We start from the raw sequence: 18149 nt of genomic DNA, 5'->3' as shown, positions 1-18149 counted from the left end.
CGGATTAGCGCTATTAGCGGCTTTTAGCAGCTTATCTGCTGATCAGATCAGCTGATAAGCGGCTTAGCGGCTTAGAAAAAGGGGGGAAAGGAAAAAAACCCTGCAGGAACTCGCAAGGCATTGTCGTCTTGCGAAGCAAGCCCATAGGAGATTCGTTTTGCGAAGCACCTCCAAAACGGAAAACTCTTTCATCTAGCGAGTTTTCCGTCTTGCGAGGCATTCGTCTTGCGGGGCACCACTGTATTATCTAGAGCTTGCCCACACCAGAGTTTGCTGTAGGTTTGCGTTCACATGTAATTTGTGTAGTACCAGAACATTAACCTCAAATAATACAAATGTTGATTGGTAAATTGCTGGAAATTGGACTCCAAACCATTCCATTCAGGGTCACAGATAATTTGTTTTGGTAGTTTGGGGTGGATGGATCAATTGTCACTTTTGGCTAACCCCCTTCCACCCCACTGCTTCCTTAGTCTTTTCATTTCTTTTCTTGTAACTATTTCTGGTACATTCATGAAGGGAGGATATTTTTTTTCCTTTTGATCCCTCAGATTTGCACAAAACCAGAAAAATGTACAAGGAAATGGCACTAGCATTAGCCTCTCCCTCTTTGTGTGTGTATAATTCTGAACCATCAGGTTTGCTGAAAACTGCACAAGCAAATTTACAATTGCCTGGCTATGCCTACTGCACACTTCTTATGCAGATTTTTCAAATAAATAAAAAACCCAAGGTGCACAGCTATCTGTGCACGTTCCCTGTTGTTACTTAATTGGCATAATAACAAATGAGAAGACAGGTTCAAACAGAAAAGGCAACTCCTACCAGTATGAATGCGAAAGACTGTGGTTTCTCCTCAGAAACAAATTCAAGTATGCACAAGTGTGGAATACTCCAAGTTAATTTGGATGGGAAAAAGTGGATTAAGAGATAAATAATGCTCACATGTGGACAAGCCCCTCAATACATTTGCTGAAAGCAGACAGCAGTAAGCAGACAAGGTACACCAAGCCAGAAATGCTCAAAGGACAAGGAATAATTGTACTAGATCAAAATCTAGAACTTCAAGCAAGAGATCCCAACCTCATACCAGAAGGGAAATTGACCTCATCGAATTCCAGCTCTACCAGCGAATCTCACCTGGATAACAGTCTCTAACAATACAATTTGCATTTCTTTAAAATGGTTTTGGGAATGTTCCACATTAAAACAAGGCATCCACATTTCCTTTCATTCCCTTCATCTCTTCCTCTGGTGACGAGCAGACATCTAGTGAAAGAAAAAAGCACATCTATAAATATTATTACCCAGATGATTTGTTAACGAATGTATTTGTAACACTTTGATTTTGACAGTTCAGTCAGTTTAATAACATTTTTAAAAATATTTTTTACTGTTTTATTTTCTTTTATTGCTATTGAATTTTATTGCTTTTAGGCACCATTTTACATTTTTTTGTAACATTGTATTTCAAAGTCAGTTTCAAACAGCAAACTACTCTCTTTTCCCATAAGTATTTTGGTACATTTGGCGCAATTTTTAAAAATAACCTAAAACACACACACACACACACAAATGCCACCTTTTAGTAAACGAGGGGCTCTGCTGAAAATGGATTCATGACGACTGTATCGGTGTTCCTCTGTTTGAATGAACAGAGTCAGTTTAACAACATTGTTACTGGCTTCTGTTTTAACACACACACACACACCGTACTTTTCCGTCTATAGGACGCCCCCATGTATAAGACACCGCCTATTTTGGGGGACTCAGATTTAAGAAAATCGGGCGAGATGGCGGCATGTATAAGGCGCCCCCTAATTTTTGACATTATTTTTAAGGGGGGAACCTAGTCTTATACACAGAAAAATACAGTGTGTGAGTGTGTACACACCCACACCCATCTTTCCTGATAAATTTACTCCCACACAAAATGTGTGCCATTTTAGATTGGCAGGAAAAAAACTGTTCTGGAGGGTCCTCTAACCCGCTGGGACAGATTTTGAAGATGCACTGATGGAGGGAGGAGCTACAGGGGAGAGGAAAGTTCGGTTGCACAAGCTGTTTTAACAGAACAGCAACATTGGATGTGATCCACTGTCACTATATGGAAAATTATTTGGCCAACTTGTAGTCTTGCTGAGAGCTACTTTTCCATTCTAGCTAATTAGGAGATGTCTCCAAACTCAGCTTGTGTAACTGTATATGAGACTTTCTTCCAATAAGTGTCCAACTCTCTTTAATAAACTTTTATGTTTAAATCAGCAGACTCTCTAAAACGATGTCCCTTAAAATTATCCTTATTTCACAGAAAGAATCACTGATATTCTTGAAGCAAGGATCACTCACAACATGGAGAAAACATGTTTAATCATGTATCACATCACTTTTCTTGAGAAACTGAGATTAACCATACACTGAAGCATAACAGCTAACAAAAAATCCAGCTCACAAATGTAATAAGCAAAATGCTGCCATGTTAATGGCAAAGTGTATTAGAATTTGTCTAGTATTAGTATATCATTAATTCTTAAAACTGAAAAGTGATTTTAAAAAATGTGCTCTTATATCCTAATGACACTTATTTTCTTTAGTTTTTGTATGCGTTAGAAACTTATTTCCCCCGCACTTTGTATTTGTTAATATTTCGAAATTCAACAAAAACCATTTGGGGGGAAAAACCCAGTTCAGGTTTTTTTGAAAAAGGAGGAAACATTTGGCATTTCCCTAATCCCCATCCATTAAAAAGACAAGAAACAAGAAATATCTGTTTCAGAAATGAATTTATTTTACCTCATTACATTGCAATGTACACCTTACAGCTTAACAGTGCTAAATAAACAAGCATATTGGCTGATATGATAAATTACCAAAATTAGCTTTCCCAGTGGGAACTACAACAGGCTATCCTGACTTTGTTTTACACAATATTAACTTTCACAGTACTGTTTCTATTTTTGAGCCCTAACTTTAAGTAAGACTTGGGGGGGGGGGGGGAAGGAAGGGAAGAAATGAAAAAGAAGCTGGCCTATACAAAAATAATTACTGTATCAAAAGTCTCATTTTGTTGTTTTAGTTTTTGAACTAAAGAAAGAAGACATTGTTTTCATGCCACTCTTGTCAACTTTTGCCAGGGCCTTTTGAGCAGCTGACATCTTACTGTTTGCCTGGAAATAAGAACAGAGGAAAAAGTTAGACTAAAGTAAAGTTTCCACGCAACGTCACATGCCTATCAAGCAGAAACCACACATATCCTTTAGCTATTGTATATCCCTTCACACCATGTGCCTAAATATTTTATCTGGGGGATAATTTGATAAATGTAATCACATGGTTTGCAGATCTGGCTAATATAAAAAGTTGACATTTGGCCTGATCCGGACAACATTTCTTCACATTTAGATAGGTGGGATGTTTCATCAGTTAGACGGCACAAACATTAATGAAAACATCAGACACCAGAATCCTGATCATGCTGGGAATACATTGAAGTTAAATGCATGGTTTTTTATCCTGGAAACGCTACAGTAAAAACAAGTATTAATATACACATCTTTAATACACATCCACACATGCAGTGAACCGCCTGAGATCTTGTGATAAAGGATTGTATATTTTAAAAAAAAGGTTAAATGAAGAAGTAAAATTAGACTACTGTTGCTGCTTGAAATTCCTCACTTTGAAACTCTGTGTTTCTCAGGTTATCCAACATCTTTTATGAGTAAACTGAACTGAATTATGAGGACTACTCAACTCTTTCCACATCTTAAATACTGTACAATGCCTGCTCCAAAATTTTGTACTGTGTGTGATTCTCGAGTTCCTTTTTACTAAACTAAGAGTGTCACCTGTAAGCTACACTCCAGCCCTAAGCCTTGATGTCACAAACATCCTAACTGCTCGGGGTGAATATGTTAGAAAATTGTTCCTTAACTAGGGAGGCTTGCTGTCACCATCAATGGAATCAGCAGTGCTACGGCCTCCCCTAATGGGAACTCCATTGGGGCAACTGACCCCTGCTGAAAGCAGGACTTTGTTTTTCCTTTATAGCAAGGCTTGGCCTCAAGCTGTGCTATGAAGGAAAAATGGGTCACCTGATGTCATAGTGATGTCAGGTGACTGGCAGGTGGGCAGAGCCTCTCTCTCACACCCCTTGCTTAAAGTGGCCCACTGTGGGTGGAGGAACTCAGGGAATGGATTCAACATTCCAGGATACAGTTGTAGCAGATTTATTAAAAGCTTTACTAGTTCTTTAGTCCTAGATAGCCATGAAAGCCTTTTAAATTCCCGCCACCAATATTTTCACCATTTCTTGAACTAGTTAGAATATACTATTCTAAAAATTAATGGGTTTTTTTCCTCACATATAGAATTAGGAGGTTTTTCCAGCCAGAACTTCCTGGAACTCAATTCTGGCACCTCTCAGGTGGTTGCCATTGCCATTCTAAGAGAATGAGGGAGGTGTTCATGGTGAGTTCTGGCACCCCTTTTCTGGAAAAATAGCACTGGATAGAATGTACTGTACATGCTTAGAATATGCATTCTACTTTCTCCTGAGTAAAGTAGCATCCTACAAGAAAATGAGGCTGCTAGTCAAAAAGCTAGTCGGAAAAGCGATATACAACTCACCTTTTTGCTTTTCAGATCACTAGTATTAAACTTGGTGTAATCTTCTTCTGCTTCCACAGGGGCATCTGATAATTTCCTTTTCTGCAATGTTAGAGTGAGGATTTGCTCCATAAAAATCACAGTGTATTGCATACACCGATCTTCAGCGTAAACAAAAAACGTTCAGGCTTAATGTGAGCAATGGTGATAAAGTTATCCAAGGCAGTATCGCCTGTCCTCTAGATTAAGTGGGAAAGCCGACTGCAGAACATGCAAGCAGAGGTGGGAAAAATGCTGAGTGAGAATGGTTGGATAAAGGAAGAAGACTATGAGCAGAGGAAGCAGAGATCTGAAAAGTGGAAGTAGTATGGACCTGGGGAAGTGAGAGGCCAAGGACATTAATACAAAAGACACAAGTGTATTTTCTTATCATGCATGCATCCGTATAACTCTTGCTTTGAAAACCATAGGCATAATTGTAGCACTTCATTGCCAACATATACTCTATGTACTAGACAGCTTGAAAGGTCTTCCTCATTTGATTGGTGAGTAAAAATAATTGCACATTCTTCTTACATCTTGCCAAACACTGTGACACTGTTTCATGCTTTTAGCTCGATGCTTTAAAAAAGCCCAGTTATCAATGGGGTGGGGAGTTTGTTATCAATGGGAAAAGAAGTATTTCAGGACTTGACTTCCTCTCCTCTAAGGATTTCTCTGGTACAGCATTTCTTTTTCACCATCTCCAGGGTTCCAGACCATGGTCTGAAGGCTCACAATGCACCCACCTCGCTGAGGCTAAGCTCACCTGAGTCTGGCCAATGCCTGAACAGGGATCTGCCTGAAAACCCCATGCAAACTGCCCTCAAGTTCCGCGATGGAAGGAACGCAGGGCATAACTGCATGAAAACAATACGTATCCAGAAGTACCTAAATTTCCATTACCTTGGATGCTGGCTCCGCCGGAGGACTTGCAATCTGTGGGAGCCTGGAAAGCAAAACAAAAAAGAAAAGAGGTTAAGGTAATCAAATTTTAGAACTATCAAGCTAGAATATTTTATCAGTAAGTGCCTCATCTATTTATTTTGAAGTATTTGTGTGGGAGACAAGCAAGAGTGAGTTTTTATCAGGGTGGGAGCCTGGGGAAAGGGGGAAACTTTCCAGGTGGGAGCTGGGGATACTCAGTTTTTGTATGTGGATTGAAGATTAGGGTAAAACTGGAATATATATATAGCCCTGCATTCGAGTTTTACCCTAATCTTCAATCCTCTCCTTTCTTTCTTCTTTTGCCTTCCTCTCTTGGCTTTTGCTCTCTCTCTCTCTCTCTTTGACTTCGTTTGTTCTAGATATAATTTGATTGCATTGTGAAAACTTTAATAAAAACTTCTGGGCTAGAACAGCCATGCACCACAAAAAAAAATAATAAATCTACTTTTATTTCAAAGTTGTATTCCCTGTGTGTCAGTTCTGAAACAAAAATGCCAAAGCCAAATGACAACAAATATTAATTCAGATGCAACCTAATAATCAAATGATAGAAGCAGTGGGCAGGAAGACTAAAAAACATAAAAGTAGCATTAGGATAAAATGTAATATGTACAAAAAACATTCAAGTTGCGCTCCGCGGCAACCCGGAAGTAACAGAGCACGTTACTTCCGGGTTTCGCCACTTCGCATGCGCAGACGCTCAAAATGACATCACGCGCATGCCCAGAAGCGGCGAAAAGCGACGCGCATGTGCGCACACATGCCATCACTAGTTACGTTTGCTTCTAGATGCGAATGGGGTTCCGGAATGGATCCCGTTTGTATCCAGAGGTACCACTGTATGCAAAGCAAATGTGAAACTTAGTCATGGGTGTCATATTTTCTAAGTGCTGAATCAACTGAAAGTGTACGTACTTTGCAAATTGGAAAGAGAAAAACACACCCAGCAAAGGCAGAAAGAGCAGTAAGTAAAGCAGCAATTCCAGTATTTTATTATAATATTTTATGACAGTCTCAATGCCATCTGTACTTAACTAAATCAGCGATTCTCAAAGTTTGCGCCCCCGGGTTCCAAATCAACTGGCTGAAAATTACAGACACAGATGGATCCTTTCCACCTAATACAGTGGTACCTCGGGTTAAGTACTTAATTCGTTCCGGAGGTCCGTTCTTAACCTGAAACTGTTCTTAACCTGAAGCACCACTTTAGCTAATGGGGCCTCTCGCTGCCGCCGCGCCGCCGGAGCACGATTTCTGTTCTCATCCTGAAGCAAAGTTCTTAACCTGAAGCACTATTTCTGGGTTAGCGGAGTCTGTAACCTGAAGCGTATGTAACCTGAAGCGTATGTAGCCGGAGGTACCACTGTATATAAAGAGCTAAAGCATGGGGGGGAATCAGACATTGTCATCAAAGTTATCCTTTACAACATAAAGCATGAACACTCACCTCAAATACTGAGCTAGTGCAGTACTCAGCTCTTCAGAAATATATTCAGTTATTAAACCATGAGCATAGCGAATATAGTCCTCTGAAAGAAAAACAAAATAAATGCTGTATATTATTAAAACATCTCTCCTTTAGAATGTTCAGTCTCCAAATTAACACTGCCCCAAGTTTACCACTTCTATCTGTGATGAGTGATCAGCACCTTTAGTTTCGTGGTGTTCCCATCAGTGCATCTCACACACCCTTTGGCCTAAACCAGATGTGGGGAACCGCTGACCCTCAGCAAGCATGGCCAATGGTTAGGGCTGGCGGGAGTTGCAGTCCAGCAACAGTTGGGAGGGCCAAAGGCTTCTCACACCTACCCTAAACAGAATCAATACTTGCAAAGAGCAGGCACTGAATGCTATAGACAGCTTGCAGCATGCCAGCAGTACTTATGTCCCGAATGTCACTCATAATTAAAATGCAGCAGTGGTTGTCAGCTTCGTATTGTGGAGTTTGTAACTGACAGGGTTAAAACTCCGTGGTGTCCTGTATCTGGGAGGAGCTTGTCGCAGAGAAGTGGGTCACAGTCTGTGTCACTGTTCAGACTTGCTTTCGCTTCTGCCTAAGACGCAGCTCAGCTCAGAGGCTGCGTGTGTGCTTTTGGAGCACAGAGAATGTCGGAAGTTTCTGATGGATTTACTGCTTGTAAATAAACGCTTCTAGAGATAAGAACTGAACTGTCTCCTGACGTGATTTATCCCTCATCTCACACGGACGCAGGACCGCTGCTACTCTGCTCTTCCTGCCAGGTCAGCTCCCGAACAGAGTTGCACAGGGGCAGCCTGACTGGACGCAGGATTAATTTTCCCAAACGTATTGGTTGTGTCTTGGGAAAAAATAAAATTGGAAAGGGATGGAAAACCACACAGATGGCCATGCAAATGTTCCCTATTGGTTTCATAAGCCCAGGCAACCAGATGGGTTATTTCTCCTTATCTGACCTTCTCCTCTCTTCCCAACTGAATACTCCTGAAGGCATAAAACTGGCTATAAAGTTATGTAGCAACTATTATCTGTTTTGCCTCAAAAGGATAGCAGTGCTGGGAACATCAACTAGTTTTGGGGAGGGAGATGGGTGCATTGTGGCCTGATAGTGTTTAGCAGCAGTGGCCTGGTAACTATAAAAACACCACACACACACAAAAATTAAGAGAAACTGAAAATAATGCCTGGAAAAGCAACTAAGTGAAGGAGGGGAAAGTGCAACACACAAGCTGATGTCATACGGGAGTTATTACAGTAAGGAAAATGTAAATACAGTGGTACCTCGGGTTAAGTACTTAATTGATTCCGGAGGTCCGTTCTTAACCTGAAACTGTTCTTAACTTGAAGCACCACTTTAGCTAATGGGGCCTCCTGCTCCTGCCGCACCGCTGGAGCACGGTTTCTGTTCTCATACTGAAGCAAAGTTCTTAACCCGAGGTACTATTTCTGGGTTAGCGGAGTCTGTAACCTGAAGCGTTTGTAACCTGAAGCGTATGTAACCCGAGGTACCACTGTACTGCAAGAGAAAATCATATGTGCAAACAAATTAAGTACTGTACAAATCTTACCAGCATAAATTTATATTTCACTTGGGACCTAAATCCCCTCACCTTCAGTGGCATCCGTGTTCCGTTTGCCGCTGATAAATGTAGCAGACTGCACCTTTCCACCCACAGGTATGTCATTGTCTTTTAACACTTTGACAGTCTGGTCGACCTGACAAAAGCCACAAAACAGAAGGGCTTATCATTGCTGCCGTCGTGCGTACATGCAATGTACCACCAAAGCCAAACCCTGAACCTACGAACTGAAATCTAGCACACGTTTGTAGCTGCTACCACACTGACATGGGTCACAATCTTCTACGGTTGCCCAAATAAACCCCCTTTTGGTGGGATGAATGAGAATTGTGCAAGAAAAAAGAGGCACTCCTGAGACATTTCCGTTCGTGTAAAATGTAACTGCTCAGGAGAAAATCACAGAGGACTGCATTTGCGACATGCAATTTACTGTTAAAATAGCTACAAACTTAGCAAATTATTGATACACTTTTTAAAAGTTTTCCTAACCAAACTTTTTCCCTACTGCAGCCAGCAAAGGCTCCTGAGGTATTCAATTTGTAGAGCGATCACAACTAAGCTAGCATAACTACAGCAGAAAAAGTGGGGATTTTAAGCGGAGATTGGATGGCTGTCTGTCAGGGATGTTTTAGCTAAGATTCCTGTATTGCAGGGGGTTGGACTAGATGACCCTTGGATCCCTTCCAACTATGAGTCTATGAGTAAGTGGAACGCAGCTTATGCTGCTCACAGAAAATGTGAAGAGAGAGGGGAGAGGAGAGGGAAAATCCTGCATTATATCTGAATGCCCCCCTTTTATTTTCAGACAAGTAACTATGCAAAGCAAATGTGAAACTTAGTTCAGGGGCGTCATATTTTCTAAGTGCTGAATCGAGTGCAGCATGAGAGCACATGTACGTACTTTACAAATTGGAAGGAGGAATACACACCCACCAGAGGCAGAAACAGCAGTCAAGCAGCAATTTCAGTACAGTGGTACCGCTGGTTACGAACTTAATTTGTTCCGGAGGTCCGTTGTTAACCTGAAACCATTCTTAACCTGAGGTACCACTTTAGCTAATGGGGTCTCCCGCCGCCGCTGCACGATTTCTGTTCTCATCCTGAGGTAAAGTTCTTAACCTGAGGTACTATTTCCGGGTTAGCGGAGTCTGTAACCCGAAGTGTTTGTAACCCGAGGTGTTTGTAACCCGAGGTACCACTGTATTTCATTGTTATATTTTACGACAATCTCAATGCCTTCGGTACTTAACTAACTCGGCAGATCTCAAAAGTTTGCACCCCCATGGTTCCACATGAATTGGCTGAAAATTACGGAAGTCCGCCAGTCACAAAATGGCTGCCCAAGGGTTGAACCAGTCACAAAGCGGAGGCAGGTGGAGGTGGAGTTTCGGATAATCTGCAGGAAATTACTGACAACTACCGATATCTAATCTGTCCCAGAAATTACATAGGAACATGGGACACTTACTGGGAAGGTTCCTTCTGATCTGGTGTAACTAAGACATCCAATAGTGCAGGTAAAGAAGAAGAAAGTCCTTAGAAATCGGCTGCATCCTTATAGCACTGTTACACTTTTTCAGTTTTAACTATAGTCCCTTGCTTTTGTACAAGGCAACATGTAATATTCAGAATTCATCACAATAGAAAAGAAACTCTTTTAACATAAAGATACCTTCTTCTTCAGCCACTTCAGTGCTTTCTCCTCGCTGTATTTATAAAATTTTCTGCCACCTATTTCTGAGACAAAAAGAGTCGCCTCGTATTTAGGTTTGTACTTTCATGACATTTATATATTTATTTGTTGAATTTATACACCGCTCTGACATGAAATAAGACATTGGAGTAGATATGCTATTTCAGCATCTGTACAAGGTTACTAGTGAACACATTTATAAACACACACACACACACACACACACACACACACTGCTTTTTTTTTGTTAAAAAATGTTTAGGGGTACTCTCATTTTGACTCAAGAAAATCACTATTTTATAATCCAAATCGAGGTAAATAAATGCAGTAAATACAACGAAACCAACCAATCACCATGCTAGATTCCAACTCCTACTTCACACATTAAACGCTCACTTCCATCTGAGATTCAGGAAACACCATGCCAGGAAATGAGGCCGTCATCAGAGGTAGCAATGGAACTGATGGTTCACCGTGCTAGAGAAGAAGCTTTTTTTAAAAAAAAAAAATTGTTTCTTCTCCCTTTAGATTCACAAAATGTTTAAAGGTATGCGTACTCCTGTGTACCCCCAGAAAAAAAGCACTGTACATATACACACACACACACACACACACACACACACACACACACACAACCTTATAAGCATTGGTCTATTTTGCTCATTAACTGGCAGGGCTCTCCTGTATTTCAGAGAGGGCTCTCTTCCAGTCTTACCTACAGATGTCAGGGACTGAACCAGGGACCATGTGCATGCAAAAAATGTACTCTACTACTAATTAAGCTACAGTCCCTCCTCTACAACTTGGGCATGTTGAACACACTCAGAGTTTCAGCTTACATTCCTGTAACTCACAATTGCAGAAACTGTCGTGAAAGTGTGAATACCCTGCGTTCAGTGGCCTCTCTCACACAGACCCTCTATAGTTTCACATGGTTCACTGGGAGTTACATGTATGGCTTGTGAGGTCCTGGGAAGGCTGACTGTGACAAACCTTCACTGGCCTAACAGCATGAACTGACAAAGGACTGTAAAACCTGTATCAAATGCTGCTTGCTCATTTTATTTGTCAGATCTTGTACCTTTTTCATCTACTAGGTGCTGAACAGATTGCGAAACGTTCTTGCAATTTAGCAACATTGCACAGGAAGAGAACTCTTCGTCTACCAGGAACTGATCCAAAGGCTGAAACTTTCCTTGCTGGAAAAAGGGAAGATAAATCAAAATGGTGAATGGATTAAAGTGATTCTAAAATATTTTGCCAGAAATATATGTTTTTTATGGCCAGGTAATTTCAGCTAGAGATGGATGGATGACAGGTACTACCAAAAGCTGCTAAAAAATTAAAGAACAGCAAAGCATTAACAGTTATTTCAAACTGATAAAAAGGCAACAGAATTCTTTAATGAAGGGTGTTTAAATAAAGCTTTTTTTAAAAAAAAGTCAGTATTTTAAACTCCTAGTGACTCTTTGTTGTGAAGGATAAATGCAAGTTCTGCAAGTGAAAATGCACCAACAGGCAGACCAAAAGGCAACAAGATTTTGAACTCTCTCTTTCACTAGCAAGATTTACAGACAGAACTCTGGAATAGCCAATCTTTCTTCCTTGCAATACATGTTCCAGTTTGGCTTGAAGCCCTACAGGAGTTGTTTTCTACATGATTTAATAATTTCAAGTTACAGCCATGCCAACCTAACCAGCACATTATAATATGTAGTGGAGTCTACTGACTACACTTGAACACCTACCTACTTTAGAGCATTAATTTACTGTTGTTTTTGGAGAAAAGCAATATAATGTCATCCTTAAAAATTTCTAGTTACCTACCTCTTTCTCTGCCTTGGTAAGGTAAAACAACAAAAGAAATAAGGGATCCACTGGTGTAGCAAATAATAGCCGTCCATCTAAAAGTATATAAAAAAGCATCATTGTGACAATAGATAAATAATTCTAATGGTAATTTCCCTTGATAAAGACAATCTTCCCCTGAATAAAGAAATAGGTTCTATACCCCAAATAAAATATTGCTATATTTGATTTTGGGTGCACAAACCTATTTCTTTATCCAGGAGCAAATCCATGTAGACAATTTTGAGCCACGAGGCCTGACTTGGTGTAAGACAGCTTCCTATGTTCCTGTGTATATTCTTATACAGATCTGAACTGAGGGCAATGGAAGCATAAAGCTTCGCCCAGGTCGTTACATGTAAATGAGGATAAACTAAGCCGCAGTAGCTCAGGAATCTGTGTATGCCTAAAATCACGAGGAATCGCTGCTTGAAGATCAGGCTGCAAATGGGGAAAGAGGACACTGCTCACCATGTTGAACAGCTTCGCCTATAAACCACGACCGGTATTCTTCATGAAAAGCTTTCACTTCAAACACCTGACGGCCATCACTTCCGAACAAGTAAAGGGCTGCTTGTCCTGTTAAAACGACGACGACACAGGTATTGGTTTCGGATTTCTGAAGCTGCCAATAGCCACCCCCAATCAAAAGAAGAAAGTAAACTCTCAGGAGAATGCCGGACTATATGCAAACCTTAAGTGCAAAAGAAACTCAGACAAATAGAAAAGTTTAAGCATCACACTCAAACTAGGGATTGCCAACTCATGCACCCACAGAGACCTTCCCAGGGACCCGCTGAGTCCCCTCAGTCTGCGAAGAAGCATTATGTTGTAGTTAACAATTGGCTGCTGTGCACGAACGGGTGAAGTGGGGGGGGTCACCATTGTTTCCCTGCTTTGCAAATGTGCCCATGGGTCCAGAATGGTTGACAACTCCTGTGCCAACCCATGGTTTAGGAAGCTTAACTATCGTTTGGCAGGGATCACATCTGGATGTAATGCTAAATGTAGAGAGAAACAATAAGCTTTGGCGGGGAGTTGGAACACAAACACTGGTTTGGACAGAATGTCAAGCCAGCCAACTCTGTGGTTTGTTTCCTTGCTCCAGGAAAGGAAGAGGGAAGGAAGACTCAAACTGCGTGCACAAGCAGGCAGCTCATAAAAGTAAATGTACCCCTGACCGTTAAGTCCAGTCGCGGATGACTCTGGGGTTGCGGTGCTCATCTCGTTTTATAGGCTGAGGGAGCTGGCATTTGTCCGCAGACAGCTTCCGGGTCATGTGGCCAGCATGACTAAGCCGCTTCTGGGCGAACCAGAACAGTGCATGGAAACGCCGTTTACCTTCCTGCCAGACCGGTACCTATTTATCTGCTTGCACTTTGACGTGCTTTCGAACTGCTAGGTTGGCAGGACACAAGCTAAATTTGCTTAACGTGTTCCATCTGAATGTAAGCATCATGTATAAACTGGCAAGCCATGGTTTGCAGTCAGCCAGCAAAGCAAAACTGAAAATCATGACCTGAAGTAGATTTACAAAACCATAGTATTAACTATAAAAGGTAAAGGGACCCCTGGACATTAGGTCCATCGCGGATGACTCTGGGGTTGCGGCGCTCATCTCGCTTTATTGGCCGAGGGAGCCGGCATACAGCTTCCAGGTCATGTGGCCAGCATGACTAAGCCGCTTCTGGCGAACCAGAGCAGCGCACGGAAACACCGTTTACACCGTAGCGGTACCTATTTGTCTACTTGCACTTCACGCTTTCAAACTGCTAGGTTGGCAGGAGCAGGGACCGAGCAACAGGAGCTCACCCCATCGCGGGGATTCGAACTGCCGACCTTCTGATCGGCAAGCCCTAGGCTTTGTGGTTTAACCCACAGCGCCACCCGTGTCCTGGTATTAACTATAGTTTGGCATGATGTCTGAACCAAGTCTGTTACAGACATCATGTGAGATCAACGTATCAAGGTCTGTTGACCCTTGGGAAGTAATTTCAAAGAAATCTGACATGGATCTGGGCAGCCCAGGACTTCTATACACATTGCCCAGGCTTGTGGTGCTGCTAACACAGTGGTTTGAATTCACCCCCAGAGGCATACTCCATTGTCTCTCGAGACAGACGGATGTCAACAACAATATCCCTTGGATGTAGCCATTGTTTTATTAGCTCTGGGACAGAGGAACAGCTGGCAGCTTAACTCAGCCCCCCCAAACCCATGTATTTTACAGCAAAACACAATTCACAACATACAGACATAATCTTACAGAAAACATTTACTGAATAGACAAAAAGCCCTACTCTTATTAAGCACATCATTTTAAAGCTTCAGTCTACAAAGGAAATACAGTGGTACCTTTGTTCTCGAACAGAATCCGTTCCAGAAGTCTGTTTGAAACATTCAAAAACCAAGGTGCAGCTTCTGATTGGCAACAGGAGCTTCCTGCACTCAATCGGAAGCTGCAGAAGCCGCGTTGGACATTCGGCTTCCAAAAAGCGTTCACAAACTGGAATACTCACTTCCAGGTTTGCGGTGTTCGGGACCCAAAACATTCAGGTCACAGGTGTTTCAGAACCAAGGTACGACTGTAATTTAAATTTGAAGGGAAGGGAAGAATTACAATTTCAGACTTGCCTGTACTTGGATTACGCAGTTTTGTAAATAAAGGCTCAGAGCCCGGCTTCTTTGGCAGATTAGTAGCAGATTCTGAAAAAAGTTAAATTCCAAAGTGAGATATACCCTTCATATATTTAAAAATATTCACATCTAACTACTATTACTGTAAATATGGTTGAGGCTTCCGTTGTTACCTGTGGAGAGTAAGAATTGCCCCGAGGAGATCAGGTGAGCCCCTGTCTTCTGAATACAGTGGTACCTCAGGTTAAGTACTTAATTCGTTCCGGAGGTCCGTATTTACCCTGAAACTGTTCTTAACCTGAAGCACCACTTTAGCTAATGGGGCCTCCTGCTGCTGCCATGCCGCCAGAGCACAATTTCTGTTCTCATCCTGAAGCAAAGTTCTTAACCTGAGGTACTATTTCTGGGTTAGCGGAGTCTGTTACCTGAAGCGTATGTAACCCGAGGTACCATTGTACAGACTTCTATTAAACAGGGTTGCAATCTAGAAGCTGTGCACTCAGATTCACCAAGTCGACATCATCATCGCTCATAGGAATGGAGAGAGTATGTTTGAGCTGCCACAACATTTCATGCTACTCATCCTAATTTTACCTGAAAACATAGCCAGGCACAGCCATTGCTCTCTCTATGCTTTCTGAAGCTGGAAGGCAAAGCAGAAGAAAGGAGGAGAAAAGAGAGAGCAGTACAAAGCACAGCAACAGCCAAGATGAAGAGAGAAGAGGCAAAAAGCAGGACAGGGGAGCAGCCCTCATTCCCCACAGTTGTAGGCCTAGTTCACACATGCAACGAAACATAGCAATAAGAGTTGTGATGTGGTAAAATATTGCGTGGGCTTGAATGCCAGCTGACATAAAAGAAACTTCACACCAATGGGAAACATGTTGGACCACAACATCTTTCCCTGATGTGCTAGATCTTTCCTTGTGGGGATTTGAGTGTTTGTTTTGCCACATGGGATAACAGCCTTAACTGGCAGGCTCCCACTCCTGCGGTTTGATATGTTAAAGACTCATGGGCATAGCCAGGAGGGCAGGGGGGCAGCTTCCCCCCATCAAGTAAATGAATAATAATAATAATAATAAATTTTATTTATATCCCGCCCTCCCCAGCCAAAGGCTCAGGGCGGCTAACAACAATAACTAGCTGACCAATTGCATTGCAGATAACTTGGTTCTGCCCCCCCCAACATAAAGCCTGCCCCCCACTGAAAATAAATCCTGGCTACACCAGGCCATGTGTACATGGTCAGAATCCCATCTCAGAGGCAGATGAAATGGAGGAGAAAGAGGTCAGATTGAGAAGATCAGGAGGACACGGAAACTTGCGTGACAGGGGAAAGGCAGAAAGAGGAAACCCTTGCTTCCTGTGTCTCATCCTCCCACACTTTGTGTGAGATGGTTGTGTGTGTGTGTGCACACTCACACTCACACAAGTTGACATGCATGCACGTGCATGTGTGTGCCAGAGAGAAGGGCACAACTGTGAGAAGGTCCTCTCTGATCTATCTTCTCCACCCATTGCAAATATTGGCAAACCCCGTTGTTTTTTAAATCTGCAATGTCTGCATGTCACAGAAGTCAGTTCAAATGCTGCAGCATTTTAATAGTGGTCTCCACCGTTGCATTCAAAGAACTGGCTTTATCGTGAATTCCCACTCATGACTGCGACCGCCACAGAAAGACAAACCGGTATGATTATGGCTGTGATCCAATGAGATGCTAGAGCAAGACCTTAGGGATGCCCTTGTTGTTGTTTAGTCGTTTAGTCGTGTCCGACTCTTCGTGGCCCCATGGACCAAAGCACGCCAGACACTTCTGTCTTCCACTGCCTCCTGCAGTTTGGTCAAACTCATGCTGGTAGCTTCGAGAACACTGTCCAACCATCTCGTCCTCTGCCGTCCCCTTCTCCTTGTGCCCTCCATCTTTCCCAACATCAGGGTCTTCTTTTCTCATGAGGTGGCCAAAGTATTGGAGCCTCAGCTTCAGGATCTGTCCTTCCAGTGAGCACTCAGGGCTGATTTCCTTAAGAATGGAGAGCTTTGATCTTCTTGCAGTCCATGGGACTCTCAAGAGTCTCCTCCAGCACCATAATTCAAAAGCATCAATTCTTCGGCGATCAGCCTTCTTTATGGTCCAGCTTTCACTTCCATACATCACTACTGGGAATACCATAGCTTTAACTATATGGACCTTTGTTGGCAAGGTGATGTCTCTGCTTTTTAAGATGCTGTCTAGGTTTGTCATTGCTTTTCTCCCAAGGGATGCCCTTAGTATATATATTTATGCTCTTTCCACACACACACACACACACACACACACACACCAGCTCTAAACAGCAAATCCTCTGGGGCCATATCATAGCTGTGCCAACGTAGCACAGCAGTAAACTGAGGAAAACAAGTCCAGACCCCCTTGGACACGTGTAAGAGCAGCTCTTTGGATCGAGGCCTTTATCGGCCACAACTCATTTAAAAAAGCGATCATATTTTCATTATCTTGCTAGCAGGCTCCACCACCTCCCCCTTTTTTTTTTAAAAAAAAAAAAAGCACCAAGTGCTCCAGGAAGTGACTTCCAGTTTCGTTTCTGCAAATTCTCGCCGAGGTGTTTTCTGTTCCTTTGGCACTGATCAGATCCTCCAGAAATGCCTTTTAGGGGGATACATATATACATACATACATACACGCGCGCACAGAGACACGCGTTGCCCCAAGAGGGCAACTTAGCTTCAGGACAAGGGAGGGAAGATCCATCCATTCAAATGAAAAGAGATTCCACCCCCCACCCCAGAAAAGAGCCCATCCTTTCACAGCTGCAGCAGACCTCTCCCCGCGCTTCTTTGCAAGGAGTTCTTTACCTGGCGCAACGATCACCCATTGGCCGCCGCTGCCTCCGTTCCCCGCGGAGGCTTCCAAGAGCCGCTGCCTCCCAGCCGGCATGTTGCCTTCTGCTCGCTGCAGGCCCTCCCCTCGCTATAACCCTAGACATACAAAAACAAAAAGAGGTGCACAAGCGGGCCAGCTGGCGGGTCGCCGCATGGGAATGTCCTCGCTAGACTTCTTCGCTTGGCGTCCACGCGCAAAGACAAGTTTTATACATATTAGTTTTTTGGTCGGTGCTTTTTTTCTTCTAGGGAATGAAGTTGTTACACTAAAGGTGCCGGTTGAGTTCCCCCGGGGGGGGGGGGGAGCCCTGTTTTTGTTATATTTTCTAAATTTCTGATAATACTTTACTTTTATATTTTTAAGTCACTTCTTTTGGATAATTGAAGCAAGTCATTTGGCAGAGCAACAGCAGTGTGTATATTTTTATATACAGT

The 18149-nt window shown here is 42.5% G+C and overlaps 1 protein-coding gene across 3 annotated transcripts; it reads right to left on the bottom strand.

Annotated features, from left to right (window-relative positions):
• Window positions 1-243: 243 nt before the first annotated feature.
• Window positions 244-17822, bottom strand: RNASEH2B (ribonuclease H2 subunit B). 3 transcript variants are annotated; one of them, XR_014524098.1, is made up of 11 exons: window positions 17688-17810; window positions 14828-14899; window positions 12665-12772; window positions 12173-12249; window positions 11427-11544; window positions 10325-10389; window positions 8683-8788; window positions 7043-7124; window positions 5554-5596; window positions 754-1269; window positions 244-602 (listed from the first exon to the last, which is right to left on the bottom strand). XR_014524098.1 is itself a non-coding variant. In XM_083495716.1 (11 exons), the coding sequence occupies exons 1-11, from the start codon at window positions 17767-17769 to the stop codon at window positions 3060-3062; spliced, it is 942 nt and encodes a 313-aa protein (XP_083351842.1). In that variant the 5' UTR covers window positions 17770-17822; the 3' UTR covers window positions 2767-3059. The 3 variants fall into 3 exon arrangements, 2 of the variants coding, with proteins under 2 accessions (XP_083351843.1, XP_083351842.1); XM_083495716.1 differs by lacking the exons at window positions 244-602; window positions 754-1269 and adding exons at window positions 2767-3167; window positions 4630-4710 and having other exon boundaries at window positions 17688-17822; XM_083495717.1 differs by lacking the exon at window positions 244-602 and having other exon boundaries at window positions 616-1269.
• Window positions 17823-18149: the final 327 nt, after the last annotated feature.

Source organism: Podarcis liolepis (genome assembly GCF_965112155.1).
Source record: "Podarcis liolepis genome assembly, chromosome: 3".
NCBI classification, from domain to species: Eukaryota; Metazoa; Chordata; class Lepidosauria; order Squamata; family Lacertidae; genus Podarcis; species Podarcis liolepis.
This window is presented reverse-complemented; position numbering and strand designations above follow the sequence as displayed.

What these genes read in the sequence shown, in the direction of transcription:
- RNASEH2B (XM_083495716.1), bottom strand. Translation starts at nt 17,769, where the DNA reads ATGCCGGCTGGGAGGCAGCGGCTCTTGGAAGCCTCCGCGGGGAACGGA. An exon ending in ACTGCGTAATCCAAGTACAG is followed by an intron (nt 12,773 to 14,827) that starts GCAAGTCTGAAA and finishes TCGTTTTAACAG; the next exon opens with GACAAGCAGCCCTTTACTTG. An exon ending in TGAAGTGGCTGAAGAAGAAG is followed by an intron (nt 8,789 to 10,324) that starts GTATCTTTATGT and finishes GGCTTTTGTCAG; the next exon opens with GTCGACCAGACTGTCAAAGT.